Raw genomic sequence first — 20,937 nt, 5'->3', positions numbered from 1 at the left:
ATTAAAATTAAATTTAAATTTTGATTTATAATTTGTACCAATCTCTGTTGTTTATATTTCTGTCATGCAAAGCTTTTTCATTTCCACACTTTTATCTGCTTTCACGTGAAACATGAAGGAGATTAAATCAGAATAGTTTCAATGAAAAATAAGTTTTTGTAGGATTTATTTTACTTGATTTTCCAATCATTACACGTTCCACATCTATAGATAATTTAGTCCTTGACTTTTGAATGACATCTAATTGGACATGCTGATATTGGTGTTGTGGTTTGTATTACTTGCATTTAGATGGACACACATACACATTAGTGTTTAAAAAATAGGCAATTTATAAATAGCGCATACTTATGGAAGAAGAAGCAACTGTTAAGGTGCACTTACTGTACGGAATGTAAACAATAGATTGGCAGAAAACAGTGGTGTGTGCAAAAGTGAATCTACTTATAAATCACACTCATTACGTATGCGAAGATGTAGGAGCTTGATTACATATGTCCAAAATGAGGAACGGCTTCTCTCCTAATGCAAAGACTGGTTTCCATATTCACAAGTCTTGAATGGCTTGACACTTTTATACTTGTAATTTATAATGGCATTGATAGTATAACCTTGTCTAAAAGTAATATACAGTATGATACCAATGATCACATAACCCTGTGTTGTTAGGAGCTTCTCCAGTCCTTGTGGGCTCTGATTCCCCCAGATTTGTTAGTTTAGTTAGTTTTCAATTAGACTAAGCTCTGACGAAATTGATTCAACCTCTTAGCCACATAATTGACTAGTAGCTAGACTCAGAGGTGAGGTGAAAACCAATGGCCACAGTAACTGGTGGCAAGCTGGAAATGCCTGCCCCTGACCTAGAGGGGAAGGGTAGATTTGAAGTAGGCATTGAGCTTAGCCCTCTGACAGTTGTTATACTTACTGGTGCCAAAATACAGATTATTGTAATCACTGTGGCTTCTGTGGAGCGGCAGGCTGGCATTAGGTGGTCTCCAACTGTTGTACCGTGCAAATCAGCTCCCTTGGAAATTGATTTACTCTTGCTGCGTTTGAAAAGCTTGCCTCAGGAGTATCCAGCATCATTTTATTGTTGTCATTGGAGGGAAAAAGTTCTGGTGGCAGTGACCATCTAAAAACAAATTATTCCGCGGCAGAAGTATTTAGAATCCACTTCTTTGAAGTGCAGTGATTAGTTTCTAATTGATTGTAGAAGATGTATTTTTTGCTGCTCTAAATGTCTACTTGCTTTAGGGAAGGGGGGTTGAATGCAGTGTCTGTTTCCCTTAGTTTCTTTGTATTGTATTGAAAGACAAATTATTCCTACTGCACCCTCCCTAATTACATAGTAAGTATGTCAATGCTGTGAGCATAATTCTCTTTTATTGTTTGGCAATAGCTTCTCTCATTTTATTCTTTTACAGTTAGTTCCATAAATAGAGTTTTTAATTTAGCCTTAGAGGAAGTTTGGTGCAAATTCTTACATGGATTTCATTTGGTGTGTTCGGCCCCACCTGGTGGCTGTGTACTGATACGATGTGTTGTTCATACAGGTTCTCGAAATTATCTTTTGAATTTTGGTAAGCCTTGCATTTCTTTATATTTAGATCTCAGATTTACCTTTAGGTCAGCTTTGCATGTTTACTACACTTGAGGTCTTGTCTTCAGTGTTGTTTTTCATTGCCTTTTCTATGCTTTTTTCAGCTTTCTCTTCAAAGAGCTAAAATAACAGATCTGCGGTCATAGCCCAATCATCAAAGACCTCTTGACTGTGTTTAAGTCAAGTTTAAATATATTTTATTTTTATCGGAGTGTTGCTCTTGTGAGGGGAAATTAATATTTGGATAAGATCCATGAGAAACAAGATAGAGACCTTCCCAGTTTTCTTTCATGAGTTATTATGGAGGGGTAGATACATTTGAATTGCTTTTTAAGCAGATCATTGGTGTAATTGGTACAAAAAGGATAACTTATAACTCAGCATTCGCTAAAAAAACTTTGAGAGCCATAGTTTTCCTTAATATGAAGGTGTTCCATCTGTGAAACAGTGTAGTCAAGAAGTGTCTCTGTAGTGGATTTAGTTTCCCATACAAATACATCTTATAGCACCTCTTGGTGGATGACACCAATGAGACTCTTTTTGGAAAAAAAAGTTGCATTTTTTTAAATTGTGACAGCAATGTCCAGGTAGTGACATTGTTTTGTAGGTCATTATTGCCATATCAGGATTGTGATTCTTGCAAATTATCAGCTGATATGCATTTGGTCTGCTTTATTACCTTAAAAGTAACTGGGATCAGGAAATAGGACAGAGGATTAGCAAGTTAAAACGAAAAGGTCATGTCTAACAGATTGCTGCGTATTAGGAGGCACAGTGTAAGTGCAAAAGTTAAGATTACTTGGTTTAATTTACTTGGGCTTTTCAGACATTCCCCTGGTTTGAAAGTAATTCTCTGATTCCTATAAATATTTCATGATAGCTTTGCCTTTCATTTAGAAACACTGCTGAATTAAGAGTGTTTAGTACAGTAATGCTGATGTTTTCTTCCCCCCTTATGTCTAAACATTTGTCAGTCAGGTTTTTTTAAAATTCTGAAATAGTCATAACGTAAGTTGTATTTGGGTTGTAGAGAATTACCACTTTCTTCTTTACCAAGGATATAATAATAATTGATATCTGCAAAGTGTGTTGCATATAAGAAGGGATCCACTTAATCCACAATTTAAAATGCAGAGCCCACATTGCACGTGTGACATACTGTAGGGCAGACATTATATGCCAGCAGCCCCCTTTCACAACGAATCAGGTGGAGAATCGAGAAATTGCTTCACAGATACTTCAGCAAAGCTGCACTGCTCATCCCAGTACCTACCAAGCCCAAGCCTGTTTAACTTCTGATAGACAAAAGCTTAACAACCTTGTCAGATGTTTAATGAATATGGGGTAAAAGAGATCATTATCTTTTGCACAGAGTAAGTTAAATGTCTGCTCATGAAATAAATTTAGAAAAGCAATTTGCTTGTTTGGGAATTGGCACATACGCATTGACTGAGCTTTTAGTTTGCATGCACCTGTTTTGTTAAAATACCAGCTGTACTTAATTAAAGAAACAGGTATTGAAGTGTGAAGTGCTGTTTAATCTGCTAACCTGCTTAGAGCAGTGGCAGAAAACTGATATAGCAACAAAGAATGGATTTTGCAATGCCATATGTTGCTCCAAGAATGACCCCAGGTTAATGGGAACCTAAATTATTTAGGACTTAATTTCTTTTTTTTAAAGAGAGAGTCATTTTAATGGCATATTTATTTATGATAATTACATGAAGAACTGTTGGGCTTGACTACATCTTGTGCGAATTGTGTACTGTAATAACCAAAACATTCCAGCGTTCAACAGAAATTAATGGAAATTTACGAGGGGGATAATACAAATGCCATTTAGCAGCATTCTTATTATCTAACTCCTAATTGAAACATGTAGACTTAAACATGAAACATTTTCACTTTAGCTGACTAGTTGAATTACGTGTATAACTACCGCACATCACTCCTTTGACTTTTGAATTGTTTTACAGACTGTATTACAGTTATTTTTACTATTCCAGAGCATTTAGTTTTAATTGTCAGTAAAGAGTGATTCAGGCATTGGTGACATCTGCTAATAACATGAATTTTGGATTCTGTCATATTTATGTTTACAAAATAATTAAAAGGGCCTTTCATAATTTAATTTATTACAGTTTTTTGGATCTAAACAACAATGTCTTAACAGTTTACACCAGATCTTGGGCAGTGTTGCTGTCCCTGCTAGTAAATTTTAGTAGCTTGAGTATCACATCAGACTTTTTTACCCATTTTGTTGTGCTGCACACAACATTCTGAGCTGTTGGCAACAGCTCATGGGTTGAGTTTACCGGATATTACATTTTGCCAAGGCAAGGGATTGCAGATGATTACCACTGGGCAAAAACTTGCATGTACTCCAGTTATGTTCACTGCAGGTAAACCATCAAAACTAAATTTTTGAATAAGTCTTTTCTTAAGCAAATGATACAGCTCTCCATTAATACATGGCATGTTCTTAATAGAGTTTGAGGATATGAACCCTGGGGGTAAAAGACTCATCTGCTCATTCGCTGACTAAATCACTTACGTGCTCTTCCATGTGAAGTCTTTAGTCATACAAGTCCTTAGGATTCTGTATTTAATCAAACCTGAGTCCTCTAACAGAAATACTTGAGTTAGGTGAAATCTTTGGACTTACCTGAGAATTACCTGAGAGGAGGCCATTTGTCCCATCTAGATCACCGTTAGTAGCAAATTGATCCTTCACCAATTCTTGAAGGAAGCCAGGGTATTATTAGCTTCAACAACATGGCTGGGAAGCTTGTTCTATATTCCTACAACTGTTATTGGTTAATGAAACAGTTTAGCAACTGATGTATGCAAAAATTCTCTAATAAGAGAAAAGTATTACTAGTGTTAAACATTGGCTGAAAGTCAATAGGTACAGTAATAAGTATTATTATTAGTAATAATACATTTTTTTCATTGCAAGTTATGTATTATTATTTGATCCAGGCTTAAAAAGTACATTAATACTTGGTGTGTTTTATGAGTACAGTGTATTGTAAGTGAATATCTTAAGTTATTTTTAAAGCTCATTCACAACAAGGATATACATTTGATTTTAACAAGCTGTATAAACACATCTAGTGAGCTAAGTGCATTTTACAATGCCTGTCTAAATCATAATAAGGAGCATTATAGGCCTAATTTCCGTGTGTTGTAATACAAAGTCAAATAGTTACAGTGACTGCCAGACACACTTAGGTTTATTATAGTGGCATGTCCAGAAAAAGCACAGTTTGCCCCCTGCCTGAGAAGTCCTTTACTCTCTTGCCAGAGAAATTGTCTGTCCACAATGACCTACTGGTGGTCACACAGAGAATGTCATTCACTCCCACCACAGCTTACTGTTCTCACAGGCGCTTTTGTTGAGAAAGTGGTGCATTATTAAAGCACCAGCCCACACGCGCCCTGCTAACAATACCCCTTCAGAAATCCTCTCGCCCAGCTCGGGCTGGCCCTCCCAAGCATAGCTCGGTGCCGACAGATAAGAGAGCTGCTGACAATGCTGTTTCTATCCCCCCCCACTCCTACTAAATGACACTGTGTTTTCTGGTGTTGAAACCTCAAGATGGTTTCTTCAGGAATTATCCAGGTACCCACTTTAGAGAGACTTGCATGCTGACAGATGGGCAACGGCAATGAGTAACAAGAGCCCATGTCACATGCTTGTCAACATGCCAGAGATGCCGTATTAATGATTTAATAAATCTTCATTATCCCACTATAGGAGAACTTTATTTTAGAAAAAGAGATTGAAATGCCCCCTGTGTGAGAGTGAGTATGCACGCGTGTGTCCGGTGTTTGGGTTCCCAGCTTGGGGTGTAATCCCACCTTGTGCCCTGCGCCTGCTGGGTTGTGCTCCAACCCACTGCAACCCACTAAGGGAAGCTGGTTATTGAAACTGGAGATTAGAATTTTCAGAGCATTTTATTTTTATTCGTCTTCCAGAGTTTGCTTTTTTTATCTTGAAATAATGTGAGCGACTTCAACATCATAATAGAAGCCTGTTTTAAGTGTTTTGCATACAAAAATGAGAGGCTGGAAAAAAAGAGGCTGGCTCTTCTTAGTTGGGTAATTTTAGAAGCTAAGTGAGTCTAAAATATCTTTCAGCCCGAACAGAGGCTTTTTCAAATGGCCTCAACTACCTGGTTAACTACCTGGTAAATTTATTCCAGTCATCCAGAACACCATAAAGAACTGTTATCTCTTCTCTGGCCTAAATTGATTCTGATTTAGTTTCTGTTTGTGATCCTGTCTTTTTTTTTTTACTCCTGAGATTATAGAAAACCCTGGGTTGTCCCCGAAACATCACTTAGTATTTTATTTACTGGGATCAAGTCACCTCACCATCTCCTATATTCTAGACTAAAACATTAGTACCTTCACCATGTCTATATATGACAGATTCCTGATCTTAGGGGACTTCCTAGCTGTTTTTCCTTCAACTCTTTCTAAGGCTAATAGCATTCTTGCTGTATGATGACCAAAAATGAACACAAATATTGAGGTCTAAATGAGTTCTGGCTCATTGTTGTAAGGTTTGAGCCTAATTTCCCTTGATCTAATTTCTACACGTTTTTAGATATACCCAAGCATTATGTTTGTCTTTTTTATTGCTTCCTCATATTGTCTTGATGAGTACATACTGTAGGAGGATTTACATAAACGCCCAGATCCCTTTCATATTTAGCTTCCTGTAGTTCAGAAATACACTACACATCTCATGGCAATGTTCCTTCTTCCTGTGTGGTTTGCTTTGCTCTCCTCTGTGTTTAAATTCATTAGCCAAGCTCCTGCCCAACCTATAATTTGGTTGAAACCTCACAGTCCGCTGCTGCCTCAAAGCTGTTGAGCTGTGGCTTTGGTTTCAGACTGGTTTGTCTTCTGTGTGGATTTTGCTTTCTCTCCCTGTGATCATGTGGGTTTTTGGCGGGTTTTCTGGTTTGCTCCTGCCTTCCAAAGCCACGTTGATTGTTAAGTCAAGTTGTGTCTCTTAATTGTCCTTCTTTATGTGTGCATATGCCCTGCAATGGACTGGCATCCATCGTCTGTCAGCAAGCTATCACAAGCCGGCCATGCCCGGGTTTGTGTCTGTGCCCTTTTTCCAGTGTATGCATTTCACATTATACTTTTTAGATGGGTCATAATGGGGTTGACCATGAAAAATGTATCTTGTATTTATATTTGTTGGAGATTTTGGTTTCGTGGTTGCTATCCTAGAAAGAACACTGATAATAAAAATTGGGAGCATTTTCTACCTTTGCTACCATTAGCTTACATTAAACCTAATTTATATTGTGTGTACCAAAGTTTTAATTAGTTAGTATTAATGATGGGTTGTATGAGGTCTGCATAGCAGTTTTGTTTCTTTTTCCAGAATGTAATTAAAAGGCAAGTCATTTTTCAGTGTGTGTTTTCTGAGATAAATGGGTATAAAAGCAGTAGTAGAAAAATTCCTCAGCTTTCTGTTGTCTGCAGCAGACCACTACAGATCTATAGATTTACCAATTTGAGGAGCATAGGCAGCATTTCATGAAATGAGCTGGAGTATAGCATTTTTTTGTGGTTTGTTGGACTGGTGAGTTTAATTCCCAGAACTTTCCAATGTGGTTTTCCTGCCTAATTTAATGGGTTTCACGTACACCTGTCACTGTAATAGTTTCAAGATCTAAAAAATGGTTTATAACGATTTGATTGTTTTCCGAAAGGTTGTATGCTGGAAGGCGAACTTAAATAATTTATAATTGTAAACGTGTGCCTGTCATTTCCAAGATGAAACAGTCTTACTCTTCCTGAAATAGCCTAACCACATCACGGAATACGGCCTTGTAATCTCTAACACAGAAACAACCACTTACACAGCTATTTAGAAAAATATACATGCTTGATAAAGAAAACAAATGTCAAAAGAGTACCGATCTATACACACAACTAGATGGACTGTAATAAAGAGTTTTTTTTGCTTTCTTTATTTGTTTGCTCAACTGCTGAACAGATGGTCACGAAATGTCACGTTCTGTAACATGGTTTGGTCCTTTGAAGAACAATTGTTTCTCCTCCAAAATGTCAGATGCTTGTTGACTGTATAAATTGTTTAAAATTGCCCTCCCCAATGCACATTTCTGGAAGATGATCAAAATTAATTTGCATATCCTGGCAGGCAAGTAAAGGTATTTAGTTTTATATTGATAGATGTACATTATCCACTTTAAGCACTATGACAGACATTACCTTAAATTATTACATTTTAGGACAAATAAGTAGTATTGTCATCCAGTACTGTAAATGCTGTCAGATTTACATAAAGACACTGGTGCTCAGAAATGATGTCAACAGCCTTGGTGAGTATTTCAAGAGCAAGGTGTATCAGACTCCTTATCACCTTAAAAATACATATATTTTCATCAGAAGCCTAAATATTAAACAACATGATTTGAGGTTACAGAAACCCCCTGCCTTGTTGATACATTTGTTATTGAAGTGTAAATAGTTTATGAAAGTTAGCAACACACTAATATGCTTGTTGAAGATGTGACACTGCCGCTGACAAATTCAGAAATAATACTGAAAAAAGCTTCATATAAACAGCAACAAGAAGTTGAATATGAGCTCTGCTAATAATGACCCTTTCTTCTCACACCAGAATAATGCTTGTAGGCCAAATCATATATAGTATTTTTCTTGGTTCTTCTAGAATATTTCACAGAACTGTGGTGGGAAAGGTGGGGATGTGTAATGTCAGCACATTGTCTCCGCACAGGATGGAACCTTCTTGTGTTTGACCTTAACTTTTGACTTTAAGATAAAATGACTGATAACTACGTTTGTTTTATTGTTTTTATGCAAGATAGTGTTTCTTAAAGTTTCTAAAATATATTTTCTTATTAAATTACTTGCTTCCTTGGTTGTTTATACTATACATGCCATAGTAAAGTTTTTTTGAAGATGCAAAATTGCAGGACGTTGGTACTGTAGCTACTAAAGAAATCCAGGCAAGAAATCCACGTTCAGCCTAATGCATGTTTAAGTGAAATTTACTGTGTCTCGTGATATGATTTCCATTGTGTACTTGATAGGTAATAAAATTAAAAAGCATTATTTGATCTGCTTTTAAAGTGTGATCACCATCTATTATAGGACTTAAGAAGATGTTTGATAGACAACACTGATGATGCTTGATAGATGTATAAACATGAGTGACATTGTCACTTTCTACCATTTAATCTTGAAGCTACTTTTAAGTGTTAATGCTGTCATTTTAAAATGTATTTAATATGACTCATAAACCAATTAACCAAATAATGAAATAAGTCACAGTAATCCAAAACATTTTAAGAGGGCATTACAATACAGTTGTATTCAAATAATTAAGCGAAGATTACAGTAAATATAGTTGCTGCTGGCATGCAAATTTTCTTTCAGTATTCAGAGCATTTTTCTTGTACATGCTACTTAATTTCTTATTCTAGTGTACATGCAGAGCTGCCAAATTGAAGAGGTTATTTTTAGCACCACAAGAATGGTGCTTTGTACATTTGTCAACACCCATTTTTTAAAAATCAAAAGGAAATGAAAATGGAGAATGAAGTTTTGTACCTTCAAGGTCTCATGGCGATATAGAAATACAATACATTTAATTTATACATGCTTTTCAAAACATCAGTGCTGCGCAGTAGCAGTAGCCATTTGAAAATGAGAAAATAACAGCGCAGCAAGTTGACACAATAAAACCAATATTTAAACAATTTCGACATTGAAAGTTTAAAAAATGTCAGCAGTTCCAGTCTTGAATGGATTTGGACATTGAGTTTTGCAGATGAGACACTGTATTATAAAAGGCTCAAGATCCCATTGTGTGTAGCCTGGTCTTCAGTAGACTCATGCAATAAACCCATATGATAACCTGGAGCTAGATATTCAGTGTTTTTGTTCTTGTGCAGGACAGCCTTAATGTTTTCTGTATCCTTTATAGGGCATGCAGGTTACATAGAACAAGAATTATATGCTGATGCGAAGTAGTTTGAGCTAGCATATGAGTAGATCTGAGTGTCATCATAGGGAGCATAGGCAGCAACATAGAATCCCATAGATAAAATTGGGTAAGTGTGGCACCACCAGAATTGAAAATGGCAGCATATGTAGATTAGCTCTTTTTAGCTAAATAAAAACCCAGCCAACAAAAGGTGGTACTAATAACTCCTAGGTGTTTCCCATATGATCTAGTAGGATGTGGGGACAGTATAAAAAGCTATACTTCCAGAGTCTGGAAGAAGATTATAAAGTGATAGAGTCAGGAACCATCAGTAAGTCATTGATTATGTTAACAAGGGCTGTTTCTTTACCGTCTTTCCACTCTGAAAAGGTTCAAAGAACTCATTAGATTCAAGATTAGATTGTAACTGAGCTGCCGCTGCCTGTGTTTTGTGAGAAAAGGCAGTTTGTAAAGGTTGTAACAAGAGGACAAAAGTGTCCAAATCACATTTAGTAGGTCTCAGATTAACCACCAATTCAGTCACGTAAGTAAAAGATAAATTGAAAGACCCCTGTGAAGGCAAGAGTGGGCATAGTGTTGCATGCAGCAGGTGAGATTGGCAGCTCTAATATTTTTTTCTGCTCTGAAAGAAGTGGTGAGGTCTTTAAAGTGTTGTTATAGCTTGTTCAATAGAGAAAGGGCAGCATTCCTGGCTGTTTTGTGCATTTTATTGATGTATATTATTATTTCATCCCATGACAATAAGTGATAGAAGGTGGCTGCCTTAAGAGCATCCCTGGATGATTGCTGATGCACACCATAAGCCTGTAAGAATACAATCAACTACATTTTCTTCCATGAACACTTTGAGTTTTTTAGTCCATCTAACTAGTTGTATTCGTCAAATTGAGTTTATAGAAGGTCATTTTTGTTTAGCATTAATGGAAGACAGGAGATCTGCCAGATCCAGTATGAGAGCCTTGTGACCAGAAATGCCTATATTCATATTTTTGTAGGTTGGAAAACCCACAACACAATACATTTGTTAATGTTTAAATGTTGGAGAAATTCACACATTAAGATAAGGCCACCCAATCTAAAGCAGACAGGCAATTGTCCTTTAGGACACTCCAGATATATATTGAAATCGCCTATTTGCATACATTGTACAAAATGGAGCTCTGTAGCTCTGAAAACACAGGTAGAAACCTAATCACTAAGCAGGGATACCAAGTGATTCTTTTGCATTAGAAAATAGGTTAGTCATTCAATAGGTTTAACACTCTGCACAGTATATTTAGCTCAACATGTAAGTGATAAATGACTTCTGAATTATCAACCCAACCAAGGTTTCATGATTTTTCAACATAGCCACATCCAGTGGCACTATTCTACATAGCCATTCACTATGTACCATGTTTCAGTTTGGCAAATTGCACTCTCTGATTAATAAAATCAGAGCTAGTTAATTATCTGAGTGTTGTAAGTTTGAGAATATAGCTATGGTCAATATCATGGCCATTATCATGGTGAAAAATTGTCTATAGGTCTAGATGCAACTAACATTGCAGTTAGAGCTTTGCAGTTATATCAGTTATGTCAGGACAACCAGAGCCAGAGTTGTGCACACATGGTATTATGGGTGTCTGTGCAGAATTTCTGGCAAGTGTTCAGTAACTCATTTTTTATAAATGTTTTTGGCAGCACAGGTTTTAATTTTTTTAATATGCAGATACTGTACATTTGTTTCAACAGCTACGGTGCACTGCTTCACCATAGAACCAGTGCGGAAATGTGGCAGGCCCTGATCTACACGTTAAAGTTATCAAAACTGTTAAAGTTGTCAAATGTGACTGCCATGTACATGTCTACTATTCAGAGTGAGAGAAAAACTTAATCAGCATATGTGCCCACCTATATATCATTCAGAACCAGGCTTCTGAAACTGTATACCAACATAAATTGGGAATCTAATGCTCATAAGTACAGTAGATGGATACATGTGATCCAGATGAATCAAACTGAGAGCAACGTGCGAGTCATGAACAGTTCAGTCAATGTGAGAAAGACGCATTTCCTTGCAGGGCTCGTTACACAAAAATGGGAGAAATAAACTGTGTTTAAAAATGGGAGATCTAAATTCATGTGTTAGAGCCCATCCAGAGTCATGTGTGTCACATCAGCAGGCTTAAATTCGGTAGTAATAGTCATCTGGATTTATTCTCGTCACTCCGGTGTGATATGTTTGAGAAGGAGCGAGGCTGTCTCTCCATCACCTCTGTTGCTCTGCTAAGATTGTCTTGCCTGTTTTCCCAGGAGCCCTTTGAGGATGGCTATGCGAATGGTGAGGAACTGACTCCAGCAGAAGAAGCTGCAGCCAAAGAAGCTTCTGAGCCCAAGGGTGTTGTGAAGTTCGGATGGATCAAGGGTGTTCTGGTGAGCATTTACGGGTCCTCTTGTGGAGGCGGCATGCTTTTGCTTCTGGTTTTACTAATACAAAGTCCTGTATTTCTATGCTACATGTGACCTCTATGGATTTATTAGCATAAGCGCATTAAATAAATTGTTTGAAGACTTTGGGACCTTTGTTTTTATTGCTTTCTTGTTTTTCTTCAAATTCTCTGGTAATGAGCAAGTATTCTGGTAACTGTACTTACAGTATTGTTTAATGCATGGAATTAAGGCATATACTTTAAGTTACAGTGTTTGTAACGGTGCTTGTGTCAAACTCACTAAATTATTTGAGCTCATAAAATGCAGCACTTTAAATTGGTATTGGTCCTTATTTTAGAAAACATGCATGTAGGTAGACTTAATTTATTTTTGGTCATCTTTTTTTGAATAGTCTCTAAAATATTTGTTTCTCTTTTTTGTAGATGTTATACTTTAGATCATCCATGAGATAAGTCAGGCAACACTGACACGTATTCAAGGTTCTTTATTAGGCAATTAGAGATAGAGATCCTCAGTAAAATTACTTTCTTCCTTTAGATGTGTGTACTTCTTTCTGGTAGTACCAACAAGAGAAATAATGGCCTCACTTTAGACCATTAGTTTAATGACCTAAAGATGCCTCTTTTTCTCATCAGCTAAAAAAATAAATGGCGTACTGCCATTCCTTGCCTCCTCATTTATATTAGTTTGCACCAAATTGGGTTTAAAAAGTTTCTGAAGCAACGACAAATGTCTGTTGCACTAGTATATGTGCTATGGGTTCCCTAGAGAACCACATACATATCTTCGAATTTCCGAATTTTTCAGCTGTGACACTGACTAAATTGTAGAAATGCTTTTTGTGAAAGAAAAGACAAATAGAGAAATAATTTAAACAGTAGTGCAGACATCACTGTCAGCATCCCCATGCTACTCTTCCTGGATTTGTGTTCAGCGCTAAAGAAGTCTTTAAGAGGGAGTTTCTTGTCTTTGTTCACTAAGCTCTTTATTGTGGGCTGGATTATCAGTATAATTTGTTTATATCTGGCCTCCAAAATGTTTGATTTGTAGGATTCCTCTGTAGGATTGTGACTTCAATGAAATTCCAGTTATGTTTTATCACAGTATGTTCTAGTTATGTGCCTTATAGGTTCTAATCACACTGTGTTGTCAAGTCTAGGTTCGGGCAAAGCAGGTTCCCAGCCCTATAACCCACTCCCAGTTTTGAGCTAATTTTAGCAGGGTCGAGCAGCGAGTGCTGTTAGAGGAAGTGGTGAGATGGTGGTGTACCTCCTACTCAAGTGTTTTGGAGAGAAAAGGACAAAGAGTAACTGTTGATAAAGGTTAAAAGATAAAGGTGAAGGGATGAAGGTTTGGGAGGTATAATGCAAACCTGTTTGTAAAGAGAGGGAATATAGCACGAGAGTGGAGCAAAGGAGATTGGGTGTCAGAGTCCAGAAGGCAAGTGAAGGGAGAGGAGAAATGGAAGGGGATAGAAGTGAGGGAATGGAGGAAGTCAAGGAATGAGCTATGAGCAGGGAGTGAAAGTTGCAGGAACTCTTTCGAATTTAGAGAAGAAGTCACTAGCTGAAAGGTGAGAGTTCACAAAAAAAGCAAGGACAAAGTGGAGGCTGAGAAGCTGACAGTGGGAGATGGTACAGGATGAAGACAGGAGTGAGAAAAGGAAGGATATGAAATACTCAGCAACAGAGAGGGTGGAGGCGGAGCAGTCTGTGGAGAAGATCAGATCCGGTGGACAGCGAGCTTTATGAGTAGACAGAGATGGAGAGAAGGAGAAGTTGAGAATGCATATGGGGAAGTAGGCCAGCTGAGGAGTTCCTAATGTGTAACACCTTTAATAACAGTAACAGCTGTGTCCTGCGTTCTGGGACACCAGTTAGTGACAGTTTCTCTAATCTGTCACTAATTTACCTACATAAAGTTTTACATGCTTAAAAAGGGGCATGAATAAATGAAAGAATAAAGGAGATGAAGAAATCGTCCTGTATGATGATTTAAATATATTTAATGTTGAATAAGGGAAAATAAAAACTACTTAGCTGATTAATGATACACTCTGCTAAATTTCTGGGCTTTGCTAAATTTCACTGTCAGATTAATGGCCCTGCACCATTTCCTCTTTGTTTAACGTAGTTCTGTCTTTCTTGTGAATTTATCTACATTTGCTATAATTGACTCCTGTTTTTCATCCAGGCTGTTTTGACATTCATGTAGACTAGACTTTTTTTTTTACAGAATTTGTTTAATCTACAAATTCAAACATCTGCTTTGGCAATTGGACACTGTTCCAAACAATGGAATCGATAACTGTTTTCAATTGTATGTTGAGATATGGAAATTATTTTGTCTCTCAAATTAACTTTGTATTTTTGTGCCCTTTTGTATACTTTAACAAAAAGAAAGTCAATGTTCAGGCTACAATATCCATGGTTTAGATAGTGCTTTTAGAACCATATGAAAGTAATATGGGAATGATTGTTATATTATATTTGATACTGATAATCAGCCATAAAAGGTTAATTCACAGAGTGGCTGAAAATATTTAAACAGAATTATTTTTTTCTGACAATAGAACTGTTTCCTCTAAATTTAATTCCTGAGAATAAATAATCCCCTCTTTTACATTTCTAAGGCACATCTGTTTCACAGTTTAAATCCCAGAATAAATGATTGCCTGATCATATAGTTTTAACTTTTTCTTATTGCCACATTCAACACTTGAATGAAGAATGAGTTTGTGGCATGATTCACGTATCACTGTGTAGAAGAGGATAAATATTTGGTGTTTCTTATTTTTTGTAACAGGGCATATGCCTTTCCAGATACAAAGAAGTTAAAGATGTAGTCCAGAAAATGGAGAAAAAGCAAATAAGATACTATTAATTTTACATGGTCTGTAGTGTTTACTTCCTGACTGTTTGGTAACTTTATGAAATTTGTAAATGTCAGCTGCCAGTATGAGGTGATAAGAAAAACAAATACTTGTTTTTGTGTTTGTATTTATATGAAGAAACTTTTTGTTCAAAAGAAATTGATTTATATTATAGTGAGAAGTATCTTAGTGTTTATAAAGTAGAGATACAGTAGTCTATGTACAAAGGCAATATGGACATTTTTATTTATGATTTTCTCTCTCATTTGTGTGGTGTGTCATTATAGAACTGTATTGTTTTTACCCCTTAAGGTCATTCACATGCATATTTCTTACACATCTGTAGGAACTGTACTAATCTACATTCTGTATGGAATTTTCAACATTTTGTTTTAACTTTTTAACACCAATGAACTCTGTTAATAAGAATTATTGCTTGTATAGAAATTTTCCAATTTAATCATAGTAAGCATGCTTCCTTGAAAAAACTAGGTTGTTAGATTACTTTGTAATTAGTCCTTTCCCATCAAAGCTATTACATTTTGTTTGCAGCTGGTACCAATTTAGAGTTTTTTTCTGTTTGTTTTTTTCTTTAATGTAATGTAACAAAAACAGCTGTGCTTTCTGTCCTTAGATCCGGTGCATGTTGAACATCTGGGGTGTTATGCTTTTCATTCGCATGACATGGATTGTGGGGCAGGCTGGCATTGGTAGGTGGACGTTTTCACAGTTTGCAAGTCCCTGTTAATTGCAATTTTTAATTTACACTTTAACATTAATCCACACCATTTACCATCAAAATGTTGAATGTCGCTGCAAGATGTTAAGTATAGCAATCTGCCAAAGTCACGTGGAGAAACAAAATCCTAGGATGATTGCAGTAGTTAGTATATCGATGTTAGATTTCTTATTTGGGTTTCAGAGCAGTATTGGTGATTGGGAGATTATAACATAGTAGCTCACAATTACAAAATACATTGCTCTAGGGATCACTTGACAATCTGTAAAAAAAAAAACAACAACAACTAGATTTTTAAATTTTGGAGCCTTTTATCCATTATTTCCCTCAGGTTTTTTTCGTTATGATATGCAAGAAAATATTTTTTAACTTGCCTCCACAATTAAAGAAACAAAATATAGTTTTATCATGTAATATGAGTTCTCAGATCAAACCTATTTCAGTAATCTGCAGTTCGATACGTTGTTTATCTTCCAAAGTCTCAAAGGACTTTTTCATTAATAAGTAATGTATATTCTTTTCATATTTCAACTTCTGTGTAAATTTTTTCAAAATAGTCTTAAACTGTACTGTGCAGCATGTTTTTCAGATTAGATGGACCTGCTCTCTGATCATGATAATCTATACTGAAATAGTCCTTGAACCTGTTGCTTTCTTTTCCAGTTCTTGCATGTGTGATTGTTTTAATGGCTACAGTTGTGACAACCATCACTGGACTTTCCACTTCAGCGATAGCAACTAATGGCTTTGTGCGAGGAGGTATGTACATGTCTTAAACCAGTTCGTTACTGTTGCCAGAAAGTTTCATGTTCATTCTTTGTTTAGTAATGGAAGAAAAGCCTTCATAATCTATTAAAAGGGCACACACGTCAATACAGGAGAAGCGTGCAAGCAGCAGATTTGGCTGTAACTGCAAAATATCACACAGCAGACTGTACAGAAACTGGGCAAGCCGTGCTTCAGTACTGCCGGAATTTGTGTTAATGCTCGCAGACAAAATTAGAACTGCATATTTGCAGTAGTTTAACTTTGTAATGTCTCCTAGAAATTGAAATTAATATTTTGTCTCTTCTTTCTACTCTTGTTAAGCAAAGACTCATTTCAGGAAGTGCTTTTTTTGCCTGGGCAAAATGAGGTAGAGTGCCTGACAACACAGTGCATATAAAAGCGGTGTCCGTTTTGCAGTTGTGTAAGAGATTGATTTAAAACTAAATGATTTCAGAAGTATTAAGTATGGAAATCGCGTAATGTCAATTACCCACTGTTCTGATTGATCATATACTAATATAAGGTTCTGGACTTCTTAAATAAAAGTATATTATCATACAATAAATTAAGAAAACCTGAATGATTTATGGCCATTTTGTGTTCTTCCTCTCTTTCGGGGAATTTTTTTTAGGTAGAAGCAAACAGTTGATATCATTTTTTAAAAAGTGTAAACAAAAATTCTAATAGGTCTTAACTTTAAATGAAGGTTAAAGCAGACTGTACTGTCTGGGATATGTCATCGTCTGACCCAACTTATGTTTATAACTGATTTCTTACAAAAATCTAATCTGTTAAAGAATTTAAATCTAGGTTTTTTTTTCCAGTATCTGTGTTTAATTTCTTTATGCTACTTGAAAACAAAATATTTATTCCTAATTAAACCATGCAGTTTTTAAATCTCTATAAATTAAGCACTGCTGTGAGACACACTAAGCTTCCTTTGTAAAACAGCATCAGTTCTGCAGGAAAGGTAGTTATGCATGTATTACTGCTCTTTGACATAAGCATGAAAAACAAAGGAAGGATAGCACATTAAGTAAGAAAATAACAGAACAGTAATATTCTAGAAAAGGTCCCTAGCTTTGTATGAAGTTATGTTTCAACCAAGTCGTAGCTGGATAAATGAGTTATACAGTTTATTTATTTTTTGTATTTTATTAGATACGAGTGTATCATTTTACTTTATCTTACCTGTCAATCTGCCGAAGAAGATTATTTACAGGATATGCATTATGAAATCTCCCTGTCACAAAGCCTGCCACACAGATGAGCTTTAATTAAATGCTCTTTCAGGTACCTGTCATCATACAGTGTTTCTTTCATTATTGGGTGGACATAAAACTTCTCATTTTATTTTAATTTTGTTCCATTGAGAGAGATTATTGAAACTAGGGATGTTTTGAGAGAAGAAGCAGTATTCCTTGCTCTCAGGTGGAAGATTAAAAAAAAAGATTATTACTGACATTCATTTAAATTCCACTGGACTACAGAGTAAGGAGATATAAGATTCAATATAAAGGATGAACAACGTTTCATTGTAAGTGACAAATACATCATGAAGACACTAAACAACTCCATGAAAATTGCTCTCGTTGGCAGGTATGTGTGACTTTTCCTTCTCCTGAACCTGCAGTCACTGGCTCTCATGATATACAAGGACCTTTACAAAGTTCTCTATGATTGAACAGTTATCTACAGCAGAAAGAAAAAGATTTTTAGTTTTTGAAAAGCAGATGTGAAAACATACTCTTTTCCCGGCAAGAATACATACTGAAGAAGGCACACTAGCATTGCAAGTTACTTCTGCCTCACAGCTCTGGGGTTGTACCATTGATTCTGGACTGTGGGGTGTCTGCTGTGTGGATTTCGCTCATTGTCCCCTTGTCTGGGTAGATTCTTTTTTGGTTCTACCATTTCCTTCCTTCTTCCCAAATGTGTGGTGGCTAAGCTCATTTGTGTTTCTAAACTGTCCCCGTGCTTGCAGGGCACTCACACATGGTTCCATGCTTAAGTGCCCTGCAGTACACTATCATCCCACCTAGGGTGTAGTGCTTTCTTGTGCCTTATATTTTTAGTTGCCAAAGCTCAAAGTGGGGAATACAGTGTTTAACACAGATTGGTTCAAATGGAGGTCAATCCCCCCTGAAAGATTCTTAATTTGTCTTACACTAATGTAGTATAAAGGAGGCTAAAATTGATTGCTTGTAGGAAGGTACCGGAGCAAGTTGATATTTCCATAAGTAGTCACACTGCAATAGTAAGTAATCTAATGTTATATCGGTGTTCTGAATCCATAGGACTTTGTAATGCCTACAAAACCAGGTCATGTCCAGTCTGCTTTACTGAATAGTAAAAGGCCAAATGGAAGCAGCCTTGACTTTGTTTTAAATCCATCTTCAACAGATCTGGCTTACCAAGAGAAGGGTAGCCATCTGTTACACTTAAACACTGCACATTGAGGTCTTACAAACACTTTTTACATTTTTACTTAAAAATCCGACTTCTGCAAATCTCTGACCTGTGTATTAAGCCCATTCTCAAGTAAGTCCCTTGGCAATCTCTTGAGTGTTCCTGATTGAAGACTTCTTTGTTGGTGTAATTGTCTTTCACTTGTGCGTAGTCTTAGATGTCACTGTCAAGAATCGCCACACCAGCTGGGATAATTGTGATTCATTGAAAATCAATAATCTTGGCTTCCTTGTATGCGTAGACCATTTCTCTGATTCACTGGGAAGTGTACAGTATTTAGTACGAGTGACAGCATACACTGTATATATGGTCAATTTTAGTTATTTATGCAATCATCAATCAGTGATAGCATGTACTTAAGGAATTCCTGTCCCCTGAGTTTGCAAAACTGAGCATATTGGTTTGCATATTGCGATAATCTGAAAATATCTTGAGGGTACGAATTAATCTCTCTGTAATTCCTCCAGTGAGATGTAGACAAGAAAAGTTTGTGAGTGAAACTTAAGTTTCAACGTGAAACCTTTGAATCTTGTCCTAATAAGAAAAGTTTAGTATAGTATATTAATTTTTTTAGTCTTTTTTTTCCAGTCTTTTCTGACTAAATCTTTTGTGAGGCTTTAGCAGAAAATGTGTGTAACAATACCCAGGCTCTGCTCATGATTTAGATTCAGGCAGCATATCACTCCACACAAGTACATTAGCAGAGCATTTAAATGATATGAAAATGGGTTTGCAGTCTGTCATTACCTAACCATGAAAACCTTATTTTTTCTAAGTTCATGTGATACGTGTTTTAAGTGATGGGATATTCTACTCTATCTCTGTTCAGGCTTTTGGCACGTATCTTTGTAGCCTACAAGATTACATTCCTGAGGTGTCTGCATTCAGAAAAAAATAACGAGATTGGGGGAAAAGGCTATTCTTCAGTGTACAAAGTTTAAATTGGGTCTAAATTGCATGAGATTTACAGGTAGCATATTCAAAATTACATTATTGAAATCCTTATATGTGTAAAATTGAACTGAATTATTATAATGAATTTCATTAATATATTATCTGCATCAATACTTGATTAGCAAAAAAAATAGTGTAAGTAACTTTTTCCAAAGTGGATTAATCTCTTTGCCTCTCTGAATGTGTTCTTCAGCCACTTCTAGAACATAAATTACTGATTTTTTTTTTCAGCCAGTGGTGGATCAGGTACTTTCATGTGATTATGGGAGACTGCAGTGCAGCATTTTTACTGTTGACATAGGCAAATAATTGTGCATGAGAATTTGAAAATTGAGTTAAATCACAGTGCAAACGGCTTATTGTAATTCTTCCAGTCACCTGGCCTTATTGGCTTAATCCTTTATAGAAGTAATCACTTTAGGTATTTCAGCTATTTGTATGCCAGTCCTTGTTTTAACATGTATCAAAATTATACTTAATACAGGCCTTCAAAAAGTATTCAGACCCCTCCACTTTTTCCACACTTTGTTGTGTTGTAGACTTATTTCAAAATGGTTTGAATTGATTCTTTGTTGCCATCAATCGACACACAATACCCCATAATGACAAAGTGAAAACATCTTTTTAGGAAGTTTTGCAAATTTATTAAAAATAAAAAACTGAAATTTCTCATTTAAATAAGTATTCAGACCCTTTACTATGACACTCCAAATTTGGCTCAGATGCATCCTCTTTCTTTTTATCATCTTTGTGATGTCTCTAGAACCTAATTGTAGTCCACCTGTGGCAAATTCACTTGACAGGACATGATTTAGAAAGGCAGGTACCTGTCTTTATAAGGTCCCACGGTTCATAGTGCCTGACAGAGTAAAAACCAAGCCATGAAGTCCAAGGAACTCTCTGTAGACCTCCAAGATAGGATTGTGTCAATGCATAGATCTGGAAAAGCGTATACAAAAATTGGCAGTGCATTAAAGGTTCCCAGGAGCACAGTGGCCTCCATCATTGTCAAATGGAAGAAGTTTGGAACCACCAAGACTCTTCCTAGAGCTGGCCGTCCGGCCAAATTGGGTATT

At 36.3% G+C, this 20,937-nt stretch overlaps 1 protein-coding gene across 2 annotated transcripts in view; it reads left to right on the top strand.

The window, feature by feature from the left end:
• slc12a2 (solute carrier family 12 member 2) overlaps positions 1–20,937 on the top strand; it is a 95,584-nt gene that overhangs the window by 33,623 nt on the left and 41,024 nt on the right. For both annotated transcript variants that reach the window (XM_088629831.1, XM_088629830.1), the window contains exons 2-4: positions 11,922–12,041; positions 15,566–15,641; positions 16,334–16,429. In XM_088629831.1, the coding sequence (XP_088485957.1) occupies positions 11,922–12,041; positions 15,566–15,641; positions 16,334–16,429 (292 nt within the window). The remainder of the gene's footprint in view (positions 1–11,921; positions 12,042–15,565; positions 15,642–16,333; positions 16,430–20,937) is intronic.

The sequence above is a fragment of the Lepisosteus platostomus genome, chromosome 4, assembly GCF_059453375.1.
Source record: "Lepisosteus platostomus isolate fLepPlt1 chromosome 4, fLepPlt1.hap1, whole genome shotgun sequence".
Lineage (NCBI taxonomy): Eukaryota > Metazoa > Chordata > Actinopteri > Semionotiformes > Lepisosteidae > Lepisosteus > Lepisosteus platostomus.
Note: the sequence above shows the minus strand (reverse complement) of the source record. Positions and strands in the feature narration are given on the sequence as shown.